The sequence below is a fragment of the Megalobrama amblycephala genome, linkage group LG17 (assembly GCF_018812025.1).
Source record: "Megalobrama amblycephala isolate DHTTF-2021 linkage group LG17, ASM1881202v1, whole genome shotgun sequence".
Lineage (NCBI taxonomy): Eukaryota > Metazoa > Chordata > Actinopteri > Cypriniformes > Xenocyprididae > Megalobrama > Megalobrama amblycephala.
This window is the reverse complement of record NC_063060.1, coordinates 4,677,052-4,689,686: the sequence shown is the minus strand read 5'-3', so window position 1 is coordinate 4,689,686 and position 12,635 is coordinate 4,677,052. Positions and strand designations below refer to the sequence as shown.

General features: G+C 36.4%; 1 protein-coding gene across 1 annotated transcript in view; it reads left to right on the top strand.

Annotated features, from left to right (window-relative positions):
- Positions 1-7,319: 7,319 nt before the first annotated feature.
- Positions 7,320-12,635, top strand: part of plpp2a (phospholipid phosphatase 2a) — a 39,696-nt gene continuing 34,380 nt past the window's right edge. The window contains exon 1 of the mRNA XM_048163221.1: positions 7,320-7,613. Coding sequence (XP_048019178.1) covers positions 7,550-7,613 — 64 coding nt within the window. The 5' untranslated portion in view covers positions 7,320-7,549. The remainder of the gene's footprint in view (positions 7,614-12,635) is intronic.

The window sequence follows — 12,635 nt, the reverse complement described above, 5'->3', positions numbered from 1 at the left end:
TTGGTTATCAGACGGAATTCAATTCAATATCAGATGGAACCCAATCTTAACCGGTTTTGGATATCAGACAGAACTCAATTCAAACTGTTTTTGGACATCAGACAGAACTCAGTTCTAACTGGTTTTGGTTATCAGACAGAACTCAATTCTGATGGGTTTTGGATATCAAATAGAAATCAATTCTAAGTGGTTTTGGACATCAGACAGAACTCAATTCTAACTGGTTTTGGATATCAGACAGAACTCAATTCTAAGTGGTTTTGGATATCAGACAGAACTCAGTTCTAACTGGTTTTGGATATCAGACAGAACTCAATTCTGATGGGTTTTGGATATCAAATAGAAGTCAATTCTAAGTGGTTTTGGACATTAGACAGAACTCAGCTCTAACTGTTTTCGGATATCAGACAGAACTTAATTCTGATGGGCTTTGGATATCAGACTGAATTCAATCTTAACCAATTTTGTTATCAGACAGAACTCAGTTCTGATGGGTTTTGGATATCAAATAGAACTCAGTTCTAACTGGTTTTGGACATCAGACAGAACTCAATTCTAACTGGTTTTGGATATCAGACAGAACTCAATTCTGATGGGTTTTGGATATCAAATAGAAATCAATTCTAAGTGGTTTTGGACATCAGACAGAACTCAATTCTAACTGGTTTTGGATATCAGACAGAACTCAGTTCTAACTGGTTTTGGATATCAGACAGAACTCAATTCTGATGGGTTTTGGATATCAAATAGAAGTCAATTCTAAGTGGTTTTGGACATTAGACAGAACTCAGCTCTAACTGTTTTCGGATATCAGACAGAACCTAATTCTGATGGGCTTTGGATATCAGACTGAATTCAATCTTAACCAATTTTGTTATCAGACAGAACTCAGTTCTGATGGGTTTTGGATATCAAATAGAACTCAGTTCTAACTGGTTTTGGACATCAGACAGAACTCAATTCTAACTGGTTTTGGATATCAGACAGAACTCAATTCTGATGGGTTTTGGATATCAAATAGAAATCAATTCTAAGTGGTTTTGGACATCAGACAGAACTCAATTCTAACTGTTTTTGGATATAAGACAGAACTCAATTCTGATGGATTTTGGATATCAAATAGAACTCAATTCTGATGGGTTTTGAATATCAGACAGAACTCAATTCTGATGGATTTTGGATGTCAAATAGAACTCAATTCTGATGGGTTTTGGACATCAGACAGAACTCAATTCTAACTGGTTTTGGATATAAGACAGAACTCAATTCTAACTGGTTTTGGATATAAAACAGAACTCAATTCTGATGGATTTTGGATATCAAATAGAACTCAATTCTGATGGGTTTTGAATATCAGACAGAACTCAATTCTAATGGGTTTTGGATATCAAATAGAACTAAATTCTGATGGGTTTTGGATATCAAATAGAACTCAATTCTAAGTGGTTTTGGACATCAGACAGAACTCAATTCTAACTGGTTTTGGTTATCAGACAGAACTCAATTCTGATGGGTTTTGGATATCAAATAGAACTCAATTCTAAGTGGTTTTGGACATCAGACAGAACTCAATTCTAACTGGTTTTGGATATCAGACAGAACTCAATTCTAAGTGGTTTTGGATATCAGACAGAACTCAATTCTAACTGGTCTTGGACATCAGACAGAACGCAATTCTAACTGTTTTTGGATATCAGACAGAACTTAATTCTGATGGGCTTTGGATATCAGACAGAATTCAAACTTAACCAGTTTTGGTTATCAGACAGAACTCAGTTCTGATGGGTTTTGGATATCAAATAGAACTCAGTTCTAACTGGTTTTGGATATCAGACAGAACTCAATTCTAACAGGTTTTGATTATCAGATGGAACGCAGTTCTTACTGGTTTTGGTTATTAGACAGAATTAAATTTTAACTGGTTTTGGATATCAGACGGAACTCAATTCTGATGGGTTTTGGTTATCAGACGGAATTCAATTCAATATCAGACGGAACCCAATCTTAACCGGTTTTGGATATCAAACAGAACTCAATTCTAACTGGTTTTGGTTATCAGACAGAATTCAATTCAATATCAGACGGAACCCAATCTTAACCGGTTTTGGATATCAAACAGAACTCAATTCTAACTGGTTTTGGTTATCAGACGGAATTCAATTCAATATCAGACGGAACCCAATCTTAACCGGTTTTGGATATCAAACAGAACTCAATTCTAACTGGTTTTGGTTATCAGACAGAATTCAATTCAATATCAGACGGAACCCAATCTTAACCGGTTTTGGATATCAAACAGAACTCAATTCTAACTGGTTTTGGTTATCAGACGGAATTCAATTCAATATCAGACGGAACCCAATCTTAACCGGTTTTGGATATCAGGCAGAACTCATTTCTAACTGGTTTTGGGTATTTGTTAGTTACATCTTGCTATTACTGGGTTGGACTCCCTTTTGCCTTAGTTCTTTGTGGCATAGATTCAACAAGGTACTGGAAACATTCCCCAGAGATTTTGTTCCATATTGTCATGACATCATCACACAGTTTCTGTAGATTTGTCAGCTGCAGATCCATGAAGCTAATCTCCCGTTCCACCACATCTCAAAGCTGCTCTACTAGATTGAGATCTGGTGACTGTGGAGGCCATGTGAGTATAGTGAACTCATGTTCAAGAAACCAGTTTGCGAAGATTTGAGATTTGTGACATCAGAAGATGGGTACACTGTGGTCATAAAGGGATGGACATGGTCAGCAACAATACTCAGGTAGGCTGTAGCATTTAAATGATGTTCAGTTGATACTAAAGGGGCCCAAAGTATGCCAAGAAAATATCCTCCACACCATTACACCACTAGTCCCAGACTGAACCGTTGATACAGATCATCTTGACTACAGTATGTCTACATGCCTAAATGCACTAGTTGCTGCCATGTGATTGGCTGAGTAGATACAGTAGATATCAAGTGTACCTAATAAAGTGTCCCGTATTGTTTCATTTACACATTAATAGATTTGAGCAATCCCATTGTAAAATAATGTTAATTTTTGTGAGCTGCATCTGAAGATAAACCAGACTACGGAAGAGGAAAAGACAACGGAGAGGGTCGCTAGGCGAGCTTCGGGAATATTTTGTTGGGAATGTTGTGGCTTTAGGCCAGAGTTCACCACCGCTGGTCCATCTTTCCTGTGACTGGAATTCCCAACAAAATCCCTCTTTGTTTGGACAGACACAGGCCAGGGCAGTGTCACACATACATCCGGCTCCACAGAGCTGATCTTCGGCGACAGGAGCACAGATCGGCAGCGTGCCAGAGCTGGTGCAGCAATATTTATTGTGGATGAAATGTGCTATTGTTGACAATAGATGGATATTCACGCTGACCTGCCAGAACCATGCTAACATGCTCCTTGCATTCCACCATTCCTTCGGGAATTTGTCAGCCTGCGAATGTGGCTCAAAAAAGAATGGATTAATGCTTAGCACACTATTTGTCATTCCTGTAGTAATGTTGAGAAACTCAAGGCTCTGTATATTCCCATAAAACACATGTTATTGTTATTTGACTAATCAAGTGAACAGAAAATCACCTTGTGTTATTGTTATCTCAAGTCACGAAGGTTAATATTTGAAAGCAAACGCTATATCTTACTTGGTTTGAGGAAATATATGCATATACATAGACTATACATGTGCTAAATGTGTTGAGTGCTTGGAAATGCCAGCATACACTGGACTTTGGTTATATTTATTGATATTTCTTGGGTGTGGTGATTGATCATAGGGAGATTTCCTTTGCACTTTGACTGCTCTGCAGTGGAGATCTTTTGTGTATGGAGAAATGAAGATGTAAAAAGCACATGTTAGCTTTCTGTCTCTACACATTTTGTTAACTTTGGGTATTTTTGAGTTTAACTTCCCTAATGTCATCAGAGCAACAGCACAACCTGACAAAACATCCTTGGGACAAAGGAAGAAGGTTCATAAAAGGGCGTAGTGATTATCAGGGTTCATTTACTTATTTTAAGAACTAAAATAAGCGGGATATATAAACAAACTTGTGTGCGTATGTTGTATTGTGAGTCAAGTTTGCACATTTTTTCCTGTTTATTATACTAAACCCCTGGGGGTTTTTTAGTGTACGAGCACAGTCTTGCAAAGTATACTTAATTTGACTCGTACACATACACAGGCATTCGACGCATGTGTGGTTTTGAACAATCTCTCGCCACGAGTGACAACAAATTATTATTAACAACCAAAATATTTTTTCATGGCAGAGCTGTACAGATGAGGGTACTTTCTAACCTCTTCGCACAATCTCTTGTCTATGTAGACCTCCATCGTCGCTGTAGCTTGCATGCGTTCTACCCTGCGTTCCATTCGGAAGGGCTCGTCCCTATGCCCTAATCCCTTCAAAGGGTTTACCCTCCGGAGTGAGAGCTTCGAAGGGATGAAGGGTGCAAGGGTCAAAAAAACTATTTTTTTGGAACGCTCTTCTGCGTCATCTTAACGAGACAATCAACGAGACATTCTGTACGCTGGTTGACCCCCAAAAAACGATGAGTAGATTGTGCAAGCTGCGCCTTTTGTTTAACGTTAGTTTATTTATTTATTCATTCATTTATTTTTGGTTTATCGCACCATGTTGTATATTGTGTCTATGTATTTGAAACATTTGAATGGACTGATATAGGGAGCTGTAAAGTATTTTTGTTGAAATACAATGTCATTTTGACCATAATAATGTACCAAAACTCGTATAAATATTACAGTAGTATAGAAAAATACTATACATACATTTATAGGTAAAATCAAATTGTACTCATACTGTGATGCCAAACAACTTCCCTGTGCAAAGGATCATGGGGGCCCGAAGTGTCCATCAGCTGTACCCTTCAAAATCCTTCATTCTGAAGGGCCCTTTGAAGTGGCCAGTTTTGAGCACTTTGGTTTGGAACGACCCTTCAATATGACGGCCTTGATTGTTTTCACTCCAAAGTGCCCTTCGGAGGTTGATATATCCCATTTGGAATGCACTGTGGCCCAGTCTGTTCTGTTTATGCAGTTTTTCTTTGACTACCTTGTGATTCGACGCCCCCAGGGCACGGTTGCCACCTTATGGATAAACAAATTACTGCAAAAAAAATTTAAATGCACGTGTGACCTGCGCATATAAGTACGCGTGTACTCTACTATGATGAAATTGGCCCTGTCCCAATTTCCACAAGACCGTAGGGTGTCCCATTCGTCATTTAAGCTTAAAGAAGGGTGCTCGTGAGCGCCCCCTTTGCGGCTGCTATGCGCCCTCGATGCGCACTTCTGCTGAGCCCACAAGACTGGCCCTGTCCCAAATGGCGCACTTCATGTGGACTTTCGGTCTCGTGGACTTAAATTGCGCGTGCTCGCCGAGTCTACGAGTCCGTAGGCCGTCCCATTCAGCATTTTAACGCTCTGAAGTGTGCTCAGGAGCGCCCCCTTTGTACCCTTGAAGCGGTCTTCCGCGAAGCCCGCATAGATGCAGGCTCCGCACATTTTAACTACCCAGGAATCCTTGCGAAATGCCAATCAGACAACGGATGGGAGGAGATTTCGCTCAAGAGCAATTGATGACATGGTTGAGAAGAAAATATTTAAGTGTAGGTATCATTACGGTGTACATTTTACCAGTTGTTACCTACAGTTTATACAAACATTATGGTCATCGACCAGTGGTTGATATCTCAAACATAATAATAGCGCATTGAATAATACGATCGCATTATGATTCATTAAATAAATAGAACCGAATGTCAGGGCTTTACTGAGTCATATGTAAACCTAGTATTTATATTTAAACCTGTAAATTCATCTGAAACTCACGCACATGTTTATCATATGTTAAAATTGTAATCTTAGTTCAAATGGAACATGTATTATTACAACTGTATACATTATTTAAATAAGCATGTATATATTGTCTAATGCCCAGGTGGCATAAACAAAAGCAGGCTGTGTAGTTGACATGGAGATAATATTTTGCAAAAGAAAAGAAACCTGTTCTCGGTGCTAAATATTATCCCCGAACCTGCAGCTCCTGTCAAAAAACAACCAGACCGTTATTTCCGGCGTGTCGATCGAGTCTGTCCCAAAAATACCTCTCAATGCGCCCTCGTGGACTCGCGCCAAGGGCCCTATCCGCTTGTTAAGTCGTGACGTAAGGAACGCCGTTTCCGGGTCCAAGCCTCGACTCGTTTCACTTGAGAATGCCATCAACAGCCGTTTATGAGCGCTATTTATCATCAATCATTTTAAAAAGTAAACATTTTAAATACTTACAGTCTACACAACAGTCTCCGTGCTCACAGCGTCACAGATATTAATATTTTAATGATTTATAAAAGATGAATCATTGTCTGGCCATCTGGAATTTTGGTATGGAGATAAAGGTTATAATTATATATATATTTTTTGTAGTATTACACCACATCGTGTATGTATATTAGCACCATTTGTTGTTTTCTTGTGGTATGAGATAGAGCGTTAGGACCCGGAAGCGCTGCCGCGTGGACCAAAGTGTGGACTCTGAGGAAGTCCACAAGTCCGGAGTGTGCCATTTGGGACAGGGCGATTGTGAGCTACGCAGAGGACTTTACCCAGCAGTCAAAGCGGCATTACGTTGTGAAAGTGCGGACTCAGAGGAAGACCGTAAGGGTTTAGGGTGCCATTTGGGACAGGGCCATTCACGTCTTGCGCACTTGTACGTGCAGTGCGAGTTGCTGTGAAAGGCATCCATATGATGGTACATAAAATATATCTGGGTTACATATTTAAAATGTAACTAACAGAGGAAAAAAACTGTAAATCACAAATGATGTTATTATTAGATTGGATACTGTTAAGTCAATTAATGAATTTCATATAAGACCATATACTGTAGTTGTTGTAGTTTTATTCTTTAATTTCTATGTGTGTGTGACCCTAACAGCATAGATGGCACGAAGGTCCATCGCTTGAACACCTATAACTGCTGCTAGCAGCTATATTGATAATTATTTTTATTATTATTATATTTTAATATTATTCTATTTTATAAAATATATTGATAAAAAACAGAATATTTTACATATCACTTATAATAATTAAGTAAATAATTTTCTTGAAATAATGAAAAAAGAAATATTATCATATTTGCGTGTGTCTGTACTAGTCTGAACGAGTAAATCTTCTGTTATATTTCACTCTTCAACTCCAGTGTGTGTGTGTGTGTGTGTGTGTGTGTGTGTGTGAGAAAGAGAGAGAACACGGATTGACGTCAGCAGTGGGCGTGTACCTGCGCGAGTAAAGTCAGTTCAACAGTTTGCGGTACAGTCCTCACTTTTCAAGCGTCTTGATCACTCGCTTGAAAGTCGCGTCCGTGAATTTACTCAGCGGGAGCGAGGACGCGTTACATCATCGGCTCACCTTTAACGCAGGTGACACAGGACACCCGGAAGAACACGCGCATCGACTATCACGCGAGTCGCTTCAGTTTCCATAAAGCCCAGAAGAGCTGAACAGATCACAGTCATGTCAGATCTGAGGAAGAACAAGTTGTTCATTGTGCTGATGGATGTTGTGTGTGTGCTCGTGGGTAAGTCTGATCTTTTATTACATGTGCATCTCTGTCTAACATGATCTCAGAGCTGAAGATTGTGAAATCCAGAGCCTCAGTTTACTGAAGTTCACCTGCCACCTTGAACTCCTGTTTCTTCCCATAGGATACAAGCACATCTCACACAACACATTATATCTGGGTCAGTGACTGTGGCAATGGTGTCTGACATGATAAAAATGATTTTTTTTTAAATGTATGTGCCCAGTTCTTAATGTAGTATTAAAAGATCATACCATTTCATACAATTATTTGCATTTACATACATACATATACTATACACATACATATGTGTATATGTGTGTGTGTGTGTATGTGTATATATATATATATATATATATATATATATATATATATATATATATATATATATATATATATATATATATATATATATATACCATACTGAAAATAAATATACCATACACACATTCTCATGGCTATTCAAGTTGACCTGAAAGAAAAAAAAAAAATCCTTTTCATGGAAAGGTCAAAAATATAGAATGACTTTGTTTTCAGGAATTAAAAACATATTCATCATAGAAGAGATGTAAATTATTATTATTATATATTTTTTTTGTATGAATAGCATTTTTAATGGATTTTTTAATTGCATTTTAAATGCATAATTTTAATCTGGACAAAACAAATAAGTGTCATGTCTTTGACTAATACATTTTTTAATGATATTCTGACTTTATCTTTCTAATTTATCTTTCTATATATATATATACCGAAATTAAATATACCATACACAAATTCTCATGGCTATTCAAGTTGACCTGAAAGAAAAAAAAATCCTTTTCATGGAAAGGTCAGAAATATAGAATGACTTTGTTTTCAGGAATTAAAAACATATTCATCATAGAAGACATGTAAATTATTATTATTATATTTTTTTTGTATGAATAACATTTTTAATGGATTTTTTAATTGCATTTTAAATGCATAATTTTAATCTGGACAAAACAAATAAGTGTCGTGTCTTTGACTAATACATTTTTTAATGATATTCTGACTTTATCTTTCTAATTTACCTTTATTTAAGTGCCTAGTTTATATGGGGTAAATGTTTAGCAATATAAAACCTGAAGTGTTACATTTATTTGTCTGGTGTTTATCATAAGTGATAATTATGTATTTCATGCCACTTAAAGAGAAATTACAGGAACATACCAAGGATGTTACCAAAATACTTTAAGGTTGGGGGGACATAGCCTAATATGTTGATAATATATTCTTTTCTAATTTAAATTGACATGAACAAAGGGTCTCCAGGATGATTTGAGATGTTCAAAGAGCATCAATGGAAGAACATCTGACCGTCCGCTCAAAGAGTCACATGATCACTAATTTGCATTTGATTAGTAAATAGAGCAGAGTCATTAATTTGACATCAAAACATGATCCTTTGCATTACATTGTTGTCAAACTTGTTGACCGCATCAATCCATAGTTTTACTGTCTGATTTATAAATCATTGCACCATGGTACTTTTTGTAACTTCAGATGCTTGTTCACACATGCAGTGCTTTATGAATCAATCTTATGTTACAAAAGGACTGACACTCTTTATTTCCATAATTATTAGTTCAGATGTAGTAATCATTATAACTGTGGGGAGATGTTCCCTTGACATTTCTGCTTTATATATGGTTTCTGTGCCGCTGCATCTTTGATTTAAGATGTTTCTTGTCCAGATTCTGCTTTGTATTTCAACACCGACTATTATTTGAGGCCCCACATAATAACACCTGTAATGTTAGACTGGTGAAATGAACTATGCAAGCATTATCTGATGCGCTTCTCTACTGAAGCATATATCGTCCATCACAGTAACAATGCTGACCTTTTTAGGAGTGTCTCTCTCTATGCATAATTATAGTTGAAGTGAACAATGCCTTCTAGAGTTTTACTGCAGCTCATATATGCTTCAGTTCATCTGTGTGGTCTAAGACCTGTCCTGATGACTCAACATAGAGTGAATAACATTTATAAATCAGCTTTACTTAGTGTGAGTCAGATTTACATCCAAGAAGTGTTCATTAACTGCTGCTGACTCAGCAAACTCTCTCACAGATGAGTCTCAAAATCATTACAACACTGCCAGGATTAGTGCATTGGGATCTGTTTTCATTTAAAGCAATAGTTCACCACAAAATTACAATTCTGTCATCATTTATGTCCAAAAAAGAACTATACAAGGTTTGACTATGACAGAGGGGAAGATTTTCAAGGAGTAACAGTTGATTACTCTCAAAAAGCTAACAAATTGCTTCAAAAGGCTTGGAATATAGTGTTTAAATTGTATGAACTACTTTTATTGAGTGTAACAGTACCACTTTATCGTTTTGTGTATGTCCCTTTAAATGCAAATGAGCTGCTGCTCCCGGCCCCCTTTCCAGAAGAGGGCGGAGCTTTAATAGCTTGTGCTTCGGTTGCTCAACAACAACAAAGCTGGAGAATCTCACGCAGCCAAAATGAGGATTGTCAGTAACGGTGTTCAGCCTTACATTGTTCAAACCGGAGTCGACACTGATGGAGAGACTCAGGAAGAAGTTACAACTTTTAGAATGAAACTGGACGTTTCTGAATGGTTAGTGGATAAATTTATGTAGTTGCTGTGGAGTTGATTCAACTCATCCGACTAGCATGTGACATCATGTTAATCTTTTGTGCAAATCCAGCGTTAAATTCGACCCTCGTTTGTGAAGAAGTCCAGCGTAAAATGACGGCATGGACAACAACACTCTACTACAACAACTCTTCCTCTTCTCTAAAACAGCCCAACATGGCCTCACCCCCTTTGTTGTGTGTTCTCGGGGGCGGGGTTTATGTAAATTCTGGGGTTTGTGATGTCACCGACCTGGGAAGAAGCTTGTTGTAGTCCCTACCAGCAGTTTGTTGTAGTCCATAAAAAGTGATTTGGGATTTTTACTTCTGAAACTGAACTGTTGCTGTTTTGGTCTCTCTTTTTTGTTGTTATTTCAATAAACAAAACATTTTGGGTTAACTCCTACTTTAAAAAAAACTGTAAACAAGGACAATTTCTTCTATAGACAGCAGAGACTGACCATCTGAATGATATTTCCTGTCAGTGTGGGCATGGCCTACAGGTAAAACCCACCTGTGCCATTCAGTGGGAAGATGATAGTGTGCACTGACAGGAAAGACAAACTCAAACAAAGTGGGCCAAAATAATAAATCCCATGCTTGTGTTTGTCTGCACATTCTTGCTGCACAGTTTGCAATCTGTAAATGTGCTGCGATGCTGCGTGTCAAGGCTTGCTGTAGAGTCAGGTCTGTGCAAGTCACACGCTATTCTCTGCTGTGAACACCGGATAGGGATTGCTCTCAAATCATCCCCTTTACATGTCTGTCCAGACGAAAGCAAATATTTGTGCATGTGTCTGGTTATTTGTAGTGGCCGATGGGTCAGAAAGGGATTGTGGAGTTTGATGCATTAAAAACTCTCATATACGGAGTAGGGCTGCACAATTAATTAAAATAAAAACGAAATTGCAGTTATCAAATTGCAATGGCTATAATTTAATTAAATGTATGCACTGTGTGTTTCAGAATGAATCATGGCACTGTGTTCTTTTACACAAGCAACTTGTGATCTGGTGTTTTCAGTGTCTCAGAGAGGCTCGCTTCACAGTAAATGCTGCTCTAGATCTGTGGATCACTTATAACACGCATTTGAAGCGCAATATGCGGCAACCTTTTTCCCATCTTTGTAATGAGATGTGGTTATAAACCCTTCAGTTTTACACCAAAATAAAAGCTTGATGGTTTAACATTTAAAAATGAAGATGAAGAAAACCATAATATTGGTAGTACTGTAAAACAAAATTCTTACAATTATGATTTTTCTTAAATGCAATTTTTACTGTGAAATATTAAAGTAATTTTTATATATATATATACACACATCACATATATATATATATATATATATATATATATATATATATATATATATATATATATATATATATATATATATATATATATATATATATATATATATATATATATATATATATATATATATATATATAATATGTGTGTGTGTATATATATATATATTTTATTACTTTAATATTTCACAGTAAAAAATGCATTTAAGAAAAATCATAATTGTAAGAATTTTGTTTTACATGTATGTATATGTATATATGTATATGTGTGTGTATATATATATATATATATATATATATATATATATATATATATAATGTGTATATGTATGCACGCACACCAACTCATATTAGATACACAGTATATACATTATTATTATTATTATTATTATTATTATTATTATTTATTATTATTATTATTAATTACTACTAATAATTATTATAATTAGTAATATTAGTAATTTATTATTGAGTCATATTGCTATATAATCACAACATTTGCAGTCAAACATGGTGTTTTTTTTCCCCTGTCTTTTTTTATAGATTGTTTTATCAAATGTTACTTTGGAACAGTGTAATTTTATAAAAAAAAAAAAATGCAATTTTTCATTGCAGTTTTTATCTTTAAATCATAGATCTAAGCCAAATCTAGGGATTTGAGGCTGGTCTCTTTTCACTTGGTTTAGTGATTACCACCTAGCAACCACCTAGAACACCATAGCAACTTAACAGCAACGTCCTAGATTCATTAATGATTCACATGCACACCATCTGGATCTGTATAGAAAAATATTTGAGCGGAAAATAATAACGTTTATCGAGATACTTGCTGATATAGAAGATATGGGTGCCACTTTCTTCTTTTGAGATTGTCTGAATTGTAATTTCAAAGGATATTGTTCACTTCTGGCTCTGAAATTGCATTATAGTCTAGCTCAGGTGCCAAAGTTCCATGAATATGATTCACTGCCTGTGTAATATCCTGCCTTTATAGATCAAATTCCATTCACGCCTCATTGGTAGACCTTTGTGGGGTTCGGTATTGGAAAATCTCTGCAGTGTTCGGATTGGCAGGTTG